Below are 19,816 nucleotides of genomic sequence, written 5' to 3'. Positions count from 1 at the left end.
TTGTTTGGCGGGGAGGGAAGAGACCCTTGGCAGGAGTGAACTGCATTGCAACTCCTGCCTCGGGCTACGGCCAGACAATGGAGAGGGTCAGCGTCTGCTCGGTGACGGGGATCTCGGCCCGGTCGCGCTGGGACTAACAATGCCAAGTAAAAACTCGCAGATGCTTTGTATTGGATCTACCACTGGGTTTCCCGTGAACCAATCCAGCTCCTACAAAAAGACAAGCAGCACCCCCACCCCGCTCCACCGTCCCGCCTTCGTCCAACAGTTGGTTCCCAAGGAGACAAGACGGAGGAGAGTTGCCCGATGCATCCGCAGCAAGCAGATCCCCATAACCCATGCTGTCGCTCTGTTCCCAACACCCACCCCCGCCCGTTCCTTTGCAAATAATCGACCTAAACTTTAAATTTTTGGAAGAAAATTGTCCGCATAGTCGCAGCCAGGATTCACAAGAGCTCACTGCCCACGCATTGCTGGAGGGCATGCGAATAAAAAAAACTCCAGGGATCAAATGGTTCTCCGCAGTGGGGGAGGAAAAAAGATTTTTCCCTCAGCTGAAGTTCCTGCGGTCCTGTTCACATCCTATGACAAGAAATCCCTGCTTCTTTGCAGTTCATAGCCAAATTCAACACAATCATCCGGTGGGCAGAGCGGTTTGCAAATTTCCAACGGGGGGGGGGGGTCAAAACTGGGAAATTAAGAGCTCTCTTCCCAACTTTATGTACAAGTTTGTATCGACACGCACGCGCGTTAAAGTGCCTGTTGTGTGTGCAAGACAATCGGCACGGATGCAAGGGATTTTTTTTGGTCCATATTGCGGCAAATCTGCGCATTAAACTGCTAAACAAGTGGTAAACTGGAACCCGGTGCATTTGGAGTGCGAGTTACATGCGCCGCTGTGTATCAGAGGACTCTTCGTGTGTGTGTGTGTGTGTGTGTGTGTGTGTGTGTGTGTGTGTGTGTGTGTGAGTGTGTGTGTGTGTGTGTGTGTGTGTGTGTGTGTGTGTGTGTGTGTGTGTGTGTGAGAGAGAGAGAGAGAATCCTTTTTAGAACTACATCTTAAAAGACGCTAGATAAAATCTGTTGTGCTGGGCTCCTTTCCACAACGGCCAGCAAAAGCTAAATAAATTAGTAAACTTCCTAATGCCTGCAACTGCGATCAGAAAAGTTAGTTGAATTTAGCTCAAACACAAAAGGGTTCTTGTACCATCCATACAGGAGCTGTGAAAAGTAGTGATTTGCAACCAGCAAAAAAAATTCCCACGATCTCTCGGAATATATTGTTTTAAATAAACATGTTTTCTGATACTTCACACAAACCCTCGCAAATTCTGATTGTCCCTACTTGCCGCAGAAACTCCTTGCAAATAAAAGCCCTCGTGAGCTTTTCCTTAAATCAAATCGTACCTTCACACAGCGCAGTCAGTAAGAGTCCCCAAAGTAAATTCCAGAGTTTTAAATCCCCCATTGCTTGCAGTTTTAAAGTTCCGAGATTTCTTCCGATTCCACGACTAACTTATACATCCATTCAAACGTGGTGCCCAGGTTTTCTGTGTTATCATCAGGCAAGGCAAGGCGTTTTTTAAAAAATGAAACACGAAGCGTCGGGAGAATCCTTGATTCGAACCCCTGATCCCGCGCCTCCAAACTCCACAGCAAACTTTTTTTGAAAAGTTCAGCACCGAAGGCAGCCTTGAGTGGTACACAGGGTTGTATCCATCCGCGCGGGTGGAGGGGTGGGGGTGTGCTCCGGCGGGAGCTGTCCCAACTGACTGGGTACAGTACTCACCCTGTCGCCACTATTAAACACCTAGGCAACAGCTCTCGAATACGTTCCGTCTCGCTGAGGAGTCCCTCTTCCTATAACCGGGGGGGGGGGGGGTGGGGGGGAGCGGTTTGAACTACTTCTTAAAGGCCAAAAAAAATGCTCTTGAAAAGTTTGTTGCTGTTAAATTCAGAATGTTCGGCTATTTTTTAACCTTAGAATGACGCAGAGAAGGATTGGGAAATGTTGAGGAAGTCTGGGCCAAGGGGAAGTATGCTTGAGATCTGATCATTTCTGAGAGAGCCGGGGTAGAGTTGTCATTCACATCTGCTCCACTCGGTCCGCTGACTGTAGTGAAACATTGGGAAGCTGTGGTGAAGTTTTCACTGAAAGCGGCGAGACGCTGGGGAGAGGTCCCTTTAAAAGTGAGAGTTTGGTTCCCTTTACAATTGGGATGAAGGACCCTTTAAAAGTGAGGAGCGATCTCCTTTACAGATCATCCCCCCCCCCCGTTAAACACAGAAAGAGAACCCATATAAAAAAGTGTGTGTGTGGTAGTAAAATTTGGGAAGAGAGCGGGGGAGGGGGGGATCGCAGAAAATCGGCAGGTTGCCCTATAAAATTGATGAGGGCACCCCTTAGTGGGGTTATTGCCCCATTAAAACTGGGACTATCCCTTTAAAAGTGGGGAGATTGTCTTCTAACGATGGCAAGAGACTCCGTAAGAGGCTGGGTAAATTTTCCTCCAAACGTGGGAGTGAAGCCACTGTAAAATGGATAGCGTGCCCCTTTTAAAGAGGACCGACGGCTCCCTTAAAAGTGGTGACAGAGTCTTTGAGGAAACATGCTCACTCAAAAGTGGAAGTGGGCTCCTTTAAAAGAGGGAGGAAGTGCCACTTTAAGAGCTTCGGATGCTGCTGCGGTGGTATTCATTACCCGGCGGAGCCTGGGAACGCAGCGAGCAGATAAATCAGCAACATGGCGCTGCGGCACTCGTTGTCTCAGACACTGGGGTCATGTAACACAAGGATGGGGAGGGGTGGAATGAGGAGCGGAACCACTCGGGGTTTATCAAAAGAGGGACTGAGAAAGAATAAAGTACAATATTACGAAGATTGAGAAGTTTGTGATGTAGGTCAGAACTTTCAAAACCTTTCCTTGCTGTGGTCCCGCAGTGAAATGTATTCCCATCTACTATTTAATTATAAACATTGAACCAATTTGTTTTATTTACTTGTGTCTCTTCCTGCCTTTACCAGCCCTCTGCTCACCAAACCCAGCCCACCTCTGTTGGGCTAACTGTGGGGTGGGGCAAGGATAGACCGGGCTGAATTCCCCTTTTCAAGGAATTAATCAAGTACTGTATTAGAGAAATTATTTTTAGGAAGCAACAGCAGCTATTCAAATGGTAAAGTGATTTAAAGAAAATCCCCCTGGAATATGTCCACCAGTGTAGACTGAGTCCCAGCGGGTTTAAAAACGTACCCTGCCAGATCGGCAGGAGAGATATGGAAAGGAAAAACAAACTGGCCAGCTTCTCCTCCATACCAAGCACAGAGCTCAGGGTGGGCTGTGATGTCCTCACCAAGAGCCATGTTCTAGTGATGGTGAACAGGGGCAGAGTTAGCCCTTTCACAACTGCTTCCGTACCAGAGGAGCTGCTGGTCCCCAATGAGGGTGACAACAACAAAACAGGAGGAAAAAATATAAACACAAAATATTCTGTAAATGCCAGAGATTCAGAGTAACACACACACACACACACACACACACACACACACACACACACACACATACACTCACACACACACACACACTCACACACATACATACACACACACATACACACACACACACTCACACACACACACACACACACACACACACACACACACAATGCTGTAGAAACTCAACAGGTCAGGCTGTATCCATGGACGGAAATAATGGGTCAACGGTTTGGGCTGAGACTCTTCATCAGGACTCACGATGACCTGACGAGTTGGCATACTGTACCAGTAAGCTACTGGTACATGACTTATCATGTGTCCTGATGAAGGTATTCGGCCCAAAATGTCAACTTTTTATTCAGGGATTAACACTGGGGCACCTCAGTACATGTTTACCCACTGCTCTACTCTCTCTAAACTGTGTGGCTAGGCACATCTCAAATTCCATCTATAAATTTGTTGATGATACAACCATTGTTGGTAGAATCTCGGGTGGTGATAAGAGGGCGTACAAGAGTGAGATATGTCAACTAGTGGAATGGTGCCACAGCAACAACCTGGCACTCAACATCAGTAAGGTGGAAGAGCTGATTGTGGACTTCAGGAAGGGTAAGACAAAGGAACATAGGGGGATGCATATTGATGCAGTTATAAAGAAGGCAAGACTGCGACTATACTTGATTAGGAGTTTGAAGAGATTTGGTATGTCAACAAATACACTCAAAAACTTCTATAGATATGCTGTGGAGAGAATTCTGACAGGCTGCATCACTGTCTGGTACGGAGGGGCTACTGCACAGGACTGAAAGAAGCTGCAGAGGGTTGTAAATCTAGTCAGCTCCATCATTAGCCTAAAAAGTACCCAGGACATCTTCAAGGAGCGGTGTTTCAGAAAGGCAGTGTCCATTATTAAGGACCCCTATTCCCAGGGCATGTCCTTTTCTCACTGTTACCATCAGGAAGGAGGTACAGAAGCCTGAAGGCACACAGTAAGTGATTCAAGAACAGCTTCTTCCCCTCTGCCATCCAATTCCTAAATGGACATTGAATTCATGAACACTACCTCACTTTTTAATAGATAGTATTTCTGTTTTTGCACGATTTTTAATCTATTCGATATACGTACACAATTGATTTACTTATGGTTTTTTTTCTATATTATGTACTGCATTGAACTGCTGCTGCTAAGTTAACAAATTTCATGTCACATGCCGGTGATAAAAAAACCTGATTCTGGTTCTGAATTTCCATAGATGCTTCCAGACCAGCAGAGTTCATCCAGCATTTTGTAGGACAAAAAATATCCACTTAAGTACTTTACTGTTCTTGTCAAATTTAGTGCAGTGCTCCAGACCACGCGACAGGTAAAACAGAGAATTCTGGAAAAATTTAACAGATTAGGCAGTGTCTGTGGAGAACGGCAATGAGTTAATCTTTGAGATGAATGGTCACCCAGGTGGGTGCACAGGACGGAAGAAAGGGTCTAGTTTTTCTATTCTGCTGAACATTGTGGGCATGCTATGCTGGTGCCGGAATGTGTGGCTACTCTTGTGAGATGCCCTGCTGGACATCTTTAGGTTGTGTTGGTTGTTAAAGCAAACGACACACTTCAATGTATGTTTCAATGTGTGTGTGATAAATTAATGAATCTGAATCTGATCTGAAATGATGAAATGTTAACAACTTCAAATATCACCTTGGTTTGTCTCTCTCCATAGCTGCTGCCTGACCCACTGAGTGCCTCGCCACATTGACTATTTTTTATTTCAAAATTCCAGCACCTGCGGATTTTTTGTCCTGGCGGCCCCAGTTTCTGTCAGGGTGGGGCAAAGGCAGGCTGATGATTTTGTCATTGAAAATTTGGATAAATGTCATGGATAAGTCATGGAGTATTAGCTCGAAGTCATGGAAAATTGAGCAATAAAATCATGTACGCATTTTTCTGACTTGTGTCTGTGCCTTATGTTTCTGGTACAGTCTGAAATTATTGGTCACGACTTGCTTTCTATTATATGCTCTTGGTACATTACAAAAGACACAATTCAGTAAATTTCTGCTCTTCTGAAATATATTTTTGGTATCATGATTCTATGCCAATAGCTGCCATTTCACCAATGTCAACACCAGGGGCTACAAATGCTCCCACAAAGGATAGCATTTGCCCTGAATATTTGGCTCTGCTTCTCTCTCCATAAATGCTGCCTGACCTGTTGAGTGTTTCCACCTTTGTTTACTTATATTCTCGAAGTTCAAAGTTCAGAGTAAATTTGTGATACATACATGTCACCATATACTGCCCTGAGATTCATTTTCTTGCGGGCATTCACAGTAGAACAAAGAAATACAATAGATTCAATGAAAAACAACACACAAACAAGACTGACAAGCAATCAATGTGCAAAAGAAATCAAACTGTGCAAAGACAAAAAAAACAAAAAACAATAATAAACAACAAACAAGTAAATAAATAATACTGAAAACGTGACTTTTAGAGTCCTTGAAAGCGAGACCATAGGTTATGCAATCAGTTCAGAGTTGAAGAGAGTGAGGTTAACTCCTCTAGTTCTGGAGCCTGATGGTTGAGGGGTAATAACTGTTCCTGAACCTGATGGTGTGGGACCTGAGGCTCCTGTACCTCCTTCCCGATGGCTGCTGTGAAAACAGCATGGTGGGTGCTGCTTTCGTATGACTGCCCCTCCTTGTAGATGTGCTCAATGCAATTCTGCAAATGACATGATTTACTAGACATGTAAATCCTGGACTTTAAAAAAAAGTAGTTTGTTCTCAAAGTCACAAACCTCCTCAAAATGCACCGGAATTAGCAAGGATCATAACCATGACCCTGTGACTGTGACCAAATCCTAGCATGAAAGCTCATACCACCAGGCTCAAAGGCATCTTCTACCCAACTCTTCTAAGACATTTAAGCAGTTCGCTACTGCAATAAGATGGGCTCTTGACCTCACAGTCTACCTCACTATGACCTCTCACCTGCACTGCACTTCCTCTTGCTCTCCATTTTGCATTGTTATTGTTTTACCCTGTTCTATTTTGGTGCACGCTGTAAGGATTTGATCTGAATGAAGAGTATGCAAGACCAGCTTCCCACCACATCGCGGTACATGTGACAATAATAATAAAATAATTTTTTTTAAAGATAAAGGAATTCCAACCCCGATTTAGCTCCTGCTCCTAGATGATGTACAGTGACCCCTACTGGTCGGTATACCTGTCCGTGTACAGTGGTCAAACACAGGCAAAGGTCTTCAACTACATTTGGAAAGCCTATTGGCTCCCATTGGCTAGAACAGTATAATTGTCAACTTTAGTTAGACTGTTTGGTGACATGCAAAACCTCAAAGTCATTGGCTTCAGGGTCCAGTAAGGCAATATGAATGTGCAAGAGTGTAAGGAGCTGCAAGGAGTAATGGACTCAACCCAATAAATCACAGGGGCACCCCTCCCCATCATCATTAGTATCCAGTGGTGGCATCTGCCATCAAAGATCTCCAGCAGCTGGGCCATACCATCGGACAGGAGGTACAGAAGCTTGAAGTCCTACACGACCAAGTTCAAGAATAGCTACTTACTGTCAGCCATTCATTTCGAGAACCAGCCGGCTCAAACCTAATCACCGCAGTTATGATCACTTGGACCACTTTGCTGTTTTTGTTCTAATACGCAATACTGTATAATTTACGTTTAATTTCTGCTTTTCTTGGGAAGGCAGTTTATTATACGGTGCTGGCTGCCTGTGATGCTGCTGAGAGTAAGTTTTTCTTTGCACCTGTGTGCTCACGTACTTGTGCGGAGGAGAATAAACTTGATTTTGACTTTGTTTTCCCATGAGAGAGCTTGAAAGGAGTCTGGGAGAACAATGGGGTCTGGCCCAGCAGAGCTGATTGGGTGTAACCAGGGCCTCACTGACCTGACAGAGGGTGGCTTATCTCGAACAACTAACAAAATGCCAGAGGAACTCAGCGGCTCAGGCAGCATGTGTGGAGGAATGTTTCTGCTCAAGACATTTCATCTGCACTGCTTAGAAGCAGATAATTACCAATGAAACTATCATCAGTCACTTCCGCTTCACAGCCTGTCATTACTCTGGTAAAATCTCCGTTAAGTTACCCAAATCAGGTGACTTACTTGGGGAGAATCCTACTTTTACCACTTTTTTTTGCAGAAGTCAGCCCAGCCTGAATATTTCTATCTGAGTTCTTTGTCATCATAAGCCTCACATTTAGCTTCTGGCCAAAATAATTAAAATTAGTCACTTATCTGATCGATGTTTGTGGCATTCAGTCATGCATGAAACTGACTCCCTGCATGGTAGAAACAGCCACTTCTGAAGAACACTAATATTAGTAAAGGCAGTAAATAAATCATTTCTTAGCCTTATGCCATACAAAACACATATGAGGCATTTTATCCTGGCGTTGTGTGAAACGGGACTACGAAGGGGCTGCAGAGAAAGCAACAAGACTGGAATTGGGCTAAACTTCAAACGCAATCTCATTGATTCCAGAATGCTTTAGAAGCTGAGTGTCCTCTTGTTTATGTTGTGTGTTGCTTTGCGGCTATTTCACATTTTGTATTTATCCGTGAGCTTTCTATATTTGTAATGATATTTACTTATGTATTTTATTATAATACAAAGCAAGGCCATTTAGTCTGTCTGGTACATGCCAACTCCCAGGAGAGTAATCCTAACAGTCCCATTCAGCCTCTCTGTCGCCCAGCAATATATTGTCTCACATGCCATGAGTATGCGGTTCTTTATCCAGTGCCCTAAGCGAAGGCTAACTTACAACAGCCGGTATACCGACTGTGGAAATAATGGGCGAGGAGCTGAATGGAATGGAATGGGCATGCTGGAATCCATGCCGGGTTGGGGACTGGCCCCTGTCGTTGCTGCTCTCCAGTGTTCACTCTCTGGGAGACAAGCTGGACTGCCTTCATCTGCAGCTGAGATGAGGAACGGCTTTGGGCTCGTTCTTGCAGAAACCTGGCTCCAGGTCAACGTCCCGTGCACCATCAACCTTTAGGCCGTGCCACTCAGGGATCTGTGCAAATATTATTTTGTGACTGTGTGTACTGTGTGTTCTGCTACTTGGTCCCAGAGGAATGCTGTTTTGTTTAGCTGTATACTCACGTAAAGTTGAATGACAATTGCACTTGAACTTAAGCCTATTCCGCCAAGTTATTACTTGCACTCTGAGCTAAAACAGCACTGAATCCTTTGGGAAGGTGATTATCTTTCTTTCAGGACACAGACAAGCATCAACATGGTAGTGTAACTGTTTGTTCATGAAGCTACAACGCCACTGACCCGGGTTAAATTCCGTCACTGCCTGTAAAGAGTTTGTATGACCCCCCCCCCCCACCCAACATGATGGCGTGGACTTCCTCCAGGTATTCTGGTTTCCTCACACTCAGAGAGTCAGGAGGGGAATAAACAATCAACGATTTAGGCCGCGACCCTTCTATTTCTCTCCAGAGATGCTCCCCGGCCTATTGAGGAGTGTGTGTGTGTGTGTGTGTGTGTGTGTGTGTGTGTGTGTGTGTGTGTGTGTGTGTGTGTGTGTGTGTGTGTGTGTGTGTGTGTGTGAGCGTGCGTGTGTGTGTGAGTGAGTGTGTGTGTGTGGGTGTGTGAGTGAGTGTGTGTTTGTGTGTGAGTGAGTGTGTGTGTGTGGGTGTGTGAGTGAGTGTGTGTTTGTGTGTGAGTGAGTGTGTGTGTGTGTGTGTGTGAGTGTGAGTGTGTGTGTGTGTGTGCGTGTGTGAGTGTGAGTATGTGTGTGTGTGTGCGTGCACTCCAGATTTCCAACGTCTGCAGAGTCTCTTGTCTCTCTGCAAAGTACAAAACTGCTGCAGCCATGTGATACTGTAAGGGAGGCAGTTATACTTTCACTCGTTGAGATGCCATTCATCTGAGAATTAGAACTGTGGGCGAGGAGCCCCAAACCAACCTCTGATGCTTCAGTCTTGTGTCACTGTTTTTAGTAACAAGTGCTTGGAGCTGTAGTGAAAGTCAAGAAGTGTGTTGTGCTCCTCTGTGTAGTTTTACAATGTAATGTCAGCATGGTGTGCAGCTTCTTGGCACAATCGTAGAGGCAGATCAAGAAACTGACTGTCGATAACTAAATACACGCACAAAAGTTTATGCGTTTAAGGTCCAAGCACTCTGCAAGAAGACTCATAGACCGGAGAATGGAGAGTACTGGAAAATCACCTTCAGTTGAAACCTGTATGTCCAGGGGGTGGCCAGTGGACACATGTTCCCTGAGGCTACCCCCACCACCACCTCCCCCCCGACCAGTCCATTCCTTGCACATTCCACAGCTCCCCAAATGGATAAAGGGAAAAAGGTCTACTGGAGCACCATATCCATTAAGAGGTTTCTGCGGTATCTTAGCAACCTTATTGTTGACCTATGCATTAGTAACACATTGAGAATGCAGCTAAAATAAGGGCGATGTAGAATGCCTCATCGGAGTGAAGGCCCTCATTGTTCCCCCTTCCCCCTCGACATGGGTATGAAGGTGGTGGGGGGGGGGGGGGAGGAGAGCGCTGCCCTGTGTGAGAATTGAAATTAAAGCAAAATTTATCCAGGAATGTATCAATGCCACAGCCACAGTCCCACCACAAAATGATGTCGTGCCAGGACAGGATTGCAAAGGAATCGCCTCTTTGTTCCACCAGAATGAAAAACCCTGCCTCACCTTTAGTCCTCCTCTCCTTCTATGAATTATAGTCATGCGGGTATCTGCAAGGCAGACTAGCAAATGAACCACATAAGACAATGTGATAGGTAAACGAGAAATGAGGCTCAAATTACCCAGTCCTGATGAAGGGTCTCAGCCCGAAATGTCAACCTTTTATCCCTCTCCATAGATGTGACCTGACCTGCTGGATTCCTCCAGCATTTTGTGTGAATTGCACTGGCAATCCAGCATCTACAGAATCTCTTGTGTTCAAATTACTTTTCCCATTTCTTTGTATTTACAGTCAGACTGGGTGTATAAAATGGAGGAAGACCCTCGGGTGGAAGAGATGTGGGAGAACAAAGGACCCTACGGAAAATCCTGGCAATTCTGGACAATGTTTCTCACCCCCTGCAGGCCACCTTGGCTGAACAGAGGAGCACTTTTAGTAATAGACCAAGACAACCGCGCTGTTCCAAAGACCGCTATCTGAGGTCTTTTTAACCCTCGGCCATTAGGCTCTATAAAGAGTGAACCATAGACGGGGAAACACTGACACCCTCCTGTTACAATGTTTGAGGTAACTTATTTTTTAATTCTTTCTTACTTCTCTTCTAATGCTTTTTTTTTTGATTATTTGGATATCTGTACACTTGTAATGCTGCTGTGACTCTGTAATTTCCTTCGGGATCAATCAACTATCCATCTACCTATCTTTCAGTCGACTGATTATTCCTCTCCATGGATATTACCTGGCTTGCTGAGTTCCACCAGGATTTTGTGCGTGTCTGCTCTGGACTTCCAGCATCTCCAGAATTTCTTGCGTTTGGTCCCTTAAATCTCATTCTTACTTCTGTTCATTTGGTATTCTTGATCAGATTCTAATTATAATCTGAGGGGTTTATCCTGGTGTCTGAAACAATGTTACCCTTCATTTAAAAATTGTTGTCTAATAATTATTATAATTGCTTTTCCTTCGTGTGTGCAAATTGGTTATTGGAGTTCGATTCACGCCACTGTGTATAAGGAGTTTCCCGCACTCCCCATGACCACGTGGGTTTTCCCCAGGTTCTCTGGTTTCCTCCGATATTCCAAAGACATATGGGTTAGGGTGAGAACGCTATTTTGGAACTGGAAGTGTGGCCACAGTTGCGAGCTGTTCCCAGCACAAACCTCGCTGATTTGATTTGATGCGAGTGACTCATTTCACTGCATGTTTCAATGTACATGTGACAAATAAAGCTAATCTTAACCTTATCCAATGTTACAACCATGATCCTCTTCTAGTTTATTGGCCATTGTTTAATGTCCAGAAATTGGAATTGATTTATTATTGTCAGATGTATCAAAGTACAGTGAAAATTTTGTCATGCATACTGTTCATACACAGCTCACTGAGGTAATAGAGTGAGGAATAAGGTGTTAACAGTTACAGAGAAAGTGCAGTGCAGGAGGACAATAAGGTCAAAGGTAATAATGAGGCAGATTGTAAAGTCAAGAGTCCATTTTATTGTACGAGGCAAGTCAGTTTGTCACCCTCATGGAGGAACTGAATTGAACCTGTCATAAAAACCCTACAGTGCAGAGGTTTCAAGCTAGCACGTGGAAAGAGTTCCCAGCTCAGTGAATCCGCGGTGGAACCAAACCCAAGTCTAAGAAACAAAAGGCAAATTCCGGAAGGTAGCATACCAAACAGTCTCATTCTTTTTCGTTCTTGTCTAAGAATTCCATAGAACATGTGGATCACTTGCCAAAAAAATTTCACTGGGCTTGGGATTTCTATAAACTGCAGTTGGAGAAAAATAAAATCCCGCAGCTCTTTCATTCACTCCGAACACAAACAGAAACAACGGAATAAAAACAGACCTCGCAGAGGACTAATGTCATGCTCTGATCCATCCCAACGATAAGAGCAGACATAGCTTTTAAAGACAATTGTATAGTGTAAGCATGGGAAAGCAGGCAGCAGTCTGAAATCCTGTACACCGAGAATCTACGGGATGTGGTTTGAGGCGTTGGGATCAGATGCATGGATTAAGTACATTTGATGTGGAGTTGGCTGTAATATATCCACAAAATTCTCTTGAGCAAGTGAAATGTGGGCCTTATATCCTCAACCTTTGATTTTTAACATTTAAGTCACCGTACTAAATATTTTGCTGAGCAATTTTCAGATTTAATCCTTGCTGGTTTAAAATTTCCTGGCTGATTGACCAAGGGGAGGGGGGTGGATTGCATAACCCCTCACAGTGAATAATGTCATTGTTCCAAGTATTCGGAGCAAAGTAGTGTGGGAGAAGTCACGTTAAGCATACACAGTTGTCCCATTTCTCTATATGTCATTTCTATGTATCTCCTCCCTTGACTAATTCTAAAGGGTGTAATTGAATGATATAAATATGGGGGTAGGGAGGGGGGATGGTAACTGATTTAGCTGACATCACACGACATCTAACTTCATTAGTGACGCAGAATTTTTCTGATTAGCGTGACATGACCTGAAAGTGATCAGCATCTAGTCTGTGCTGATCTGTGTTTCTGCCTAGTCCCATCTGCCCGTACATCGAAACACACTGTGAATAGCGTCGTTGGGGTTAACACTCGGGGATGTGTGGGGGCAGCGCACAAGTGTAGCCCCGTATTCTGGCACCCACATTTCGTGCCCGTCACGCTCAGCTGAACAACACAGAAGACAACGAAACAAAACACGATGAGGGACCACCTGTCCCTTCTTCCCATCCACTACCCATACACGCATGCAGTCCTGAAACCCCTAACTCACAGCTGGCATGTACTTGAGTGACTGTCAGGAGAGGGAAAGGGAAGCGCAGGGCTCTCCCGTGGCCGTTCCCCTCAGTAATAGTAATGCTTTGGGGAACCTACCGGGGGAAGACACTGCGACTGGGTCTCTGGCTCCGCGGCTGGGAATGGAAGTGGGGAGAAGAGGACTGCAGTCGTGATAGGGGACTCCGAAGTTAGAGGAGCAAACAGGAGACTCTGTGGGCGTGAAAGAGACAACTGGATAGTGTGTTGCCCCCCAGGTGCCAGGGTCAGGGATGTCTTGGATCAGGTCCATGGCATTCTAAAGGCAAAGGGTGAGCAGGCAGGAGTCATGGTACATGTTGGTACCAACAACATAGACAGGAAGAGGGAGAGTCCTGAAGGGAGATTACAAGGAATTAGAAAGCTGAGAAGAAGGACCTCAAGGGTAGTAATCTCTGGATTGCTGCCTGTGCCATGCAACCATGAGGGTAAGAACAGGATGATTTAGCAGATGAATGTGTGTCTGAGGAATCGGTCAAGATGGTGCCAGCAAACAATGATTCCTTGGGCAATATCTTCCAGATAGTCAATCATTTCAGTTTTCTATGACTTCTACTTTTTCGTTTTGTCTTAATTTTGTTTTTGAAACTGTTGGCGCCTTGGACTTACAGTCTGTAGTTCGATCGAGTGAACTAGCATGAGAGAACCGCCAGAAGAGAAATGCGAGCACTAGCTATCACGAGGAGAAGCTCGGAGACGAGATGAGGGGCCATGATCAACTACATTTCTCACCAATTAAAGTGTCAGGACAAATGTGGAGGGGAGAGAGTGGTTTGTTTGTGTCACTGCCCTCAGAGATGCCACTGGCCCCCGATGCTCACAGAGACGTTATTGAAACTCTGAGATTTACGGATTGATGTTAGCTCTGCGTTTCCTTTCATGTTCTCACCCATTCTTTCTCGTTGCTGATTGGCGGGCTGGAGGTTTGGGTGATCTGCTAGTTTTTGTGCGAGATAGGGGTTGGGGGTGTTTGGAGTTTGCGAGTTTATATTTCTTTTTCCTTTTGTGCAGGGGGGAATTGATTCCTTCTTTCAACTACTTCTATGGTTTTCTGTAGAAGTTTTTCTTCTATGGCTCTTCAAGTCATAGTCCTGGACAATCAAACTTTTCAAGTTTGATGGTTTTCTTCTATGGCTATCTGGAGAAGACACATTCCAGAGTTGTATTCTGCATACATACTTTGATAATAAAATGAACCTTTGGTGCAAAGGGCAGGGTTTCTGATTTCCAGATCATTGGGATCTCTTCTGGGGAAAGCATGACCTGTACAAAAAGCACGGGTTACAACTGAACCTGAGTGGGACCAATATCCTTGCGGGCAGGTTTGCTGAAGCTGTGGCGGAAGGTAGAAACTATTTTGGTGGGGAGACGAGAACCTTAGTATAGGACAGAGGATGGGGCATTTGGTATACAAGTTGATGCAGTGTGTAGGGAGACCGTGAGAAAGAACAGGCTGTTGATTGTGTAAAACAGCAATCAGTGAGATAAGCTATAATGTAACATGAGGGAAAATTAAAAAGGGTGATGAATGCAGGACTGAAGGTGTTGTATTTGAATAAGGTAGATAATTTGTACCACAGTTAGAGATTGCTAGGTATGACGTTGTGGGCATCACAGAATTGTGGCTGAATAAAGATCATAGTTGGGAGCTTAACATCTAAGGATACACATTATATAGAAAAAACAGGCAGGTAGGCAGAGGGGGCGGGGTGGCTTTGTTGGTAAAAAAGTGAATTCAAATCTTTAGAAAAAGCCGACATAGGATTTAAAGATGTAGAATTCTTGTGGGTAGAATTAAGAAACTGCAGGGGAAAAAAGACCTTGATGGGAGTTATATACAGGCCACTGAACAGTAGCTGGGATGTGGGATACAAATTAAAATAGGAGGACAAGCACATAAAAAGGGCAATGTTATGATAGTCATGTGGGATTTCAAGTAGATTAGGAAAATCAGGTTGGTGCTGAATTCCAAGAAAGAGATTTTGTAGAATGCCTACGGGATGGCTGTTTAGAGAAGTTTGTGGTTGAGCCCACTTGGAAGAAGGCAACTCTGGATTGGGTGTTGAGTGTAAGGAACCAGATTTAATTAAGAAGCTTATGGTAAAGGAACCCTTCAGAGGCAGTGATAGAATTGATCCTCAGTTTGAGAGGAAGAAGCTTAAGTCAGATGTATCAGTATTACAGAGGAGTAAAGGGAATTACACAAGAGAGGAGCTGATGATAGAGAAAGTTGATTGGAAGGGAACACTAGCAGGGATGTTGGCAGAGCAGCAATGGTTGAAGTTTCTGGGGGCAATTCAGAAGGCGTAGGACAGATACATCCCAAAGATGAAGTATTTCTAAAGGGAGGATGAGGCAACCATTGCTGACAAGGGAAGTCAAAGAAAGCATAAAGGCAAAAGAGAAGGCATATAAATAACAAAAAACAGTTGGGAAGTTAGTGAATTGGGAAGCTTTTAAAAACCAACAGAAAACAACTAAAAAAAAAGCCATAAGGAGAGAAAAGATTAATTATGAAGGTAAGCTAGCCAATAATTTAGAAGTCAATGCCAAAAGTTTTTTTTTCAGATAGTAGTACTAGTAGTCTCTCGAAGTCTGAGGAAGACGGATGTGTTGCACAGTCAACGTCTGTGGGCACACATACGACTTCTGAGGCCAAAGTCCGAAGCGCAGATACAGTTGCAGATGGGGCAAGAAGCACCGCCTGTTGGGGCAGGAGTGGACGCCTTCCTGTGTCTATCTTGACTTGCCTTGAGGCGCTGCATGCGCCAGTTGGCTTGGAAGCTGTATGCTGCTTTGGAGCATGGATTGCGCCACTTGGACCGATCAGCAGCAGTGTGTTCGAGATCGCGGGGCTGGAGTTTGGCCCACTTAAGGTTTGACTTGAGGTTGTCCTTGTACCTCTTCCTTGGGCAACCTTGGGCACGGTTGCCCTGCTCCAGTTCTCCGTCAAACAACTGACGCGGCATTCTGGACTCATCCATGCAGATCACATGGCCGGTCCATCTGAGCTGAGCCTTCAAAACCTTGGCTTCATGCTTGTGGAATTGGCTCGGTCCAGGACTGTCAGGTTGGAGATATGGTCTTGCCAGCGGATTTGTATGATTGATCGCAGAGCGCGATTGTGGAATTGTTCAAGCTGTTATATATAAAGAGCTGATATATAAAGAGTAAAAGGGAGGCAAGAGTAGATATCAGACTGGTGAAAAATGACACTGGAGAGGTAGTAATGGGAGACAAAAAATGGTGGACAAACTTAATAGGTATTTTGCGTCAGTCTTCACTGTGGAAGACACTAGCAGTATGCCAGAAATTCGGGAGTGTTGGATCAGAAATTACTGTAGTTGCTATTGCTGCAAAAAGGCTTCATCATATTGGGAGAATGGGCAAAGAAGTGGCAGCCAGAACATAGTGTAGGCAAGTGTATGGCCATACACTTTGATGGAAGGAATAAAGGCACAGACAATTTTCTAAACAGGGAGAAAATTCAAAAATCGGAGATACAAAGAGACTTGTGAATCCTTGTTTAGGAATCCTTAAATGTTAACTTGCAGATTGAGTTGGTGGTAAAGAAGGCAAATGCAATGTTATCACTGATTTTGAGAGGACTAGAGTATATAAGTAAGGATGTGATGCTGAGGCTTTATAAGGCATTGGTCAGACCACAGTTGGAGTATTGTAAGTAGTTTTGGGCACCTTATCTAAGAAAGGTTGTGCTGGTATCGGAGACAGTCCAGGGGAGGTTCATGAGAATGATCCTAGGAAAGAAAAGGTTAACATATGAGGAATGTTTGTTTGCTCTGGGCCTGTACTCACTGGAGTTTAGAAGAATGAGGGGGAATCACATTGAAAACTGTCGGATATTGAAGGGCCTAGATAAAGTGGACGTGGAGAGGATGTTTCCTATAGTTGGGGAGTCTTTAGCCAAAGGATAGTGAATCCGTGGAATTCATTGCCACAGATGGCTGTGGTAGCCAAGTCATTAGGTATATTTAAAGTGGAAGTTGATAGGTTCTTGATTTGTCAGGGTGTCAAAGGTTATGGGGGGAAGACAGGAGAATGGTGTTGAGAGGGATGATAAATCAGCCATGATGGAATGACGGAGCAGATTTGATGGGCTGAATAGTCTAGTTCTGCTCCTATGTCTTATGGTTTTATGGTCTTATCTTTGGCCTCCAGCCTCCAGTGGACCCGGACTCGCAGACATTGGGCCATTGCCTTCACCAACAGACTCGTAGATTCGGAGTTCAGACCATCAGGGCTTGACTTCCAGACTTCCAATCGACCTGAGACTTCAATCTTCAGTATTGACCCCAGAGCTCACAGACGGTGACAAATGAGGACCTTGTATGAGAGCCTTCTACACTAGGCCTGAAACACTAGGCATCCCCCCCCCCCAACTTTCCTGCCCTAAACCCTAACCCAAACCCTAACTCCACTCGCTGTTCCCAAAATCATCCCTACACCTTACAAACCTAAAAAAAAACTAAAAACACATCTCGGCCTGAGCTGCGACCTCGACGGAGACTGCAACTTGATGCCGTCTAGACCAGTAGGGATGCCTGCAGTGCCAATGTACCTCTGGGAGGTTTCAAGAGAGACATCTCCACTGTTGTTGAAATAAAGCCCGAGAGACCTGAAGTGGTTTAGAAAGTACACCTCTGATTCACATTCTCTGGCTTGCTTCCAACAGAATTGCATAGTGAGGTGGGACGTGCCCTGTTATGTATTACAGTAGGATATTGTCTCCCACTTGCATATTAGACAACTCAACAACTAAGTCAAAATCCAAGGATCTGCAAAGATTATAACTCACAATAAATTTAACCAGTGGCCAGAAATAAACAGGTTCTTTTTATTTTGGTCTAAGTGGGACCATTGAAATATCATTATCATTACATGCCTTGTCAAATGATGTAGGTGATCATGGTCTTCTGACCATGACTGCTCTTGGCAATTTTTTCTATTGAAGTGGTTTCCCATTGCCTTCTTCTGGGCAGTGTCTTTACAAGATGGGTGACCCCAGCCATGAGATTGTCCGCCATCGCCAGTGGTCGCATAACCAGGACTTTGTGATGTGCACCAGCCACCACCTGCCCCCATGGCTTCATGTGACTCTAAAGCGGTGGGGGGGGTGGGGAAGGTGGCTGAGCACGGGCTACACCTTGCCCAAGGGTGGCCTACAGGTTCTAACGGAGGGAAGGAGCGCATTACACCTCCTTTGGTCTCCACCCCACCACCCAAAATATACAGTGCACAGAAAGGCTCTGCCCTTCTTTCCTCTGTTAACATTTATACCTTCAACACACACAAAATACTGGAGGAACTGGGTAGCTCAGGCAGCATCTATGGATAGGAGTACCCTGTCAACATTTCGGACCAACACTCTTCAGCAAGATTGGAAAGGAAGCTAGAATAAGACAGTTGTGTTTGGGGAAGGAGTACAAGCTAGAATGTGACAGGTGAGACCAAGTGAGGGGGAAGGGGGGGGGGGTTGAACTGAGAAGCTAGGAGGTGATAGGTGGAAATGGTAAAGGGCTGAAGAAGGAGGAATCTGATTGGAGAGGGAAGTGGACCATGGGAGAAAGGGAAGGAGGAGGGGTACCAGAGGGAGGTGATGGGCAGGTGAGATGGGGGCCAGAATGGGGAATGGAATAAGAGAGAAGGGGGAGGGGTAGAAATTACCGGAAGTTAGAACAGTTACATCTTCAATCAAGCTTACAGTAATTCCTCCAATAGCTGGACAGCTGCATACTGAATTGGTATTCTGGAGAAATAGACCACTGATCACATGTCTCGAGTTCAAGTTTAAATTCAAGGAGTCAGGTGAATCTGGAAAATAAAGCTAATTATGACCCTAAATCTGGAGGTTTGTCATGAAAACCCAACTGGTTCACAAATGTCCTTCGGGGAATGATATCAAGTTGAAGTTCAAGTTTATTGTCAATCAACCATACACATGTATACAGCTAAATGAAGCATCATTCCTCTGGGGACAGGGTACAAAGCACAGTACATACAGTCACAAACAGCACACAGTATACAGCCAGCGCAGACAGTTACAAAATAATTCTAGCACGAGTCCCCGAGTGGTATGGAATCTGTTTGTATGGATTGCTAGTGTATAGTGGGAGAGTTTGAACTGCCCTCTGAAATGGCTTAGAGGGCAATTAGGGCTGGAGAATGAATGGCACCCTTTCCAGTGACGTCCACACCCGGTTAAAAAATAAACAAGAAAGAGTTATCTCCTGCTGCGACTGATTGGAAAACTTCATTTGACAAAGTGCTGGTGAAATGCCTGGGGACATTTCATAATTATTGCAAGGAATTAAAAGATAGCCCAGAGCTCATAGTCCCACTGCATATTTTGTCAAAGAAATGTAACTTGAATAAAGTGTTCTTGCCAAAAGAAAGGCCCCAGAGAAAAGAGAGCTGGGCTGAAAGATTCCTCTCCCACACTGAGTAAACCGAATCCAGTGATTGAACTACAAACTGGAAGAACAGGCAGGGAATTCATACCTGTTGCCTATTAGGCTGTTAAGGAACTCCAGGGAAATGATCGAGAGAACTAATGTGACAGCCACAATGCATCTCCCAAAAGGACATAGGCAAATACCCCTCCCATAACCTAAACACTGTATATGGTGGTTTACAGTTTCCTGGACCTGTTTTATGGCAGCAGTATCAAAATTTGACAGCAGCCCAAAGATGGTGGTCCTGATGAAGGGTCTTAGCCCAAAACGTTGACTGTCTATTCCCCTCCATAGATGCTGCCTGACCTGCTGAGGTCCTCCACCATT

The 19,816-nt window shown here is 44.8% G+C and overlaps 1 protein-coding gene and 1 long non-coding RNA gene across 5 annotated transcripts in view; one reads left to right on the top strand and one right to left on the bottom strand.

Annotated features, from left to right (window-relative positions):
- notch3 (notch receptor 3) overlaps nt 1-1,772 on the bottom strand; it is a 211,736-nt gene extending 209,964 nt beyond the window's left edge. For all 4 annotated transcript variants that reach the window (XM_059992029.1, XM_059992030.1, XM_059992031.1 and 1 more), the window contains exon 1: nt 1,408-1,772. In XM_059992029.1, coding sequence (XP_059848012.1) covers nt 1,408-1,468 — 61 coding nt within the window. In that variant the 5' untranslated portion in view covers nt 1,469-1,772. The remainder of the gene's footprint in view (nt 1-1,407) is intronic.
- Nucleotides 1-19,816, top strand: part of LOC132406405 (uncharacterized) — a 30,602-nt gene that overhangs the window by 1,956 nt on the left and 8,830 nt on the right. The window contains exon 2 of the long non-coding RNA XR_009516157.1: nt 10,498-10,773. This is a non-coding gene — a long non-coding RNA (uncharacterized LOC132406405). The remainder of the gene's footprint in view (nt 1-10,497; nt 10,774-19,816) is intronic.

This window comes from Hypanus sabinus, chromosome 16, assembly GCF_030144855.1.
Source record: "Hypanus sabinus isolate sHypSab1 chromosome 16, sHypSab1.hap1, whole genome shotgun sequence".
Taxonomy (NCBI): Eukaryota; Metazoa; Chordata; class Chondrichthyes; order Myliobatiformes; family Dasyatidae; genus Hypanus; species Hypanus sabinus.
The sequence above is the reverse complement of the archived record's forward strand: the minus strand, read 5'-3'. Positions and strand labels throughout refer to the sequence as shown.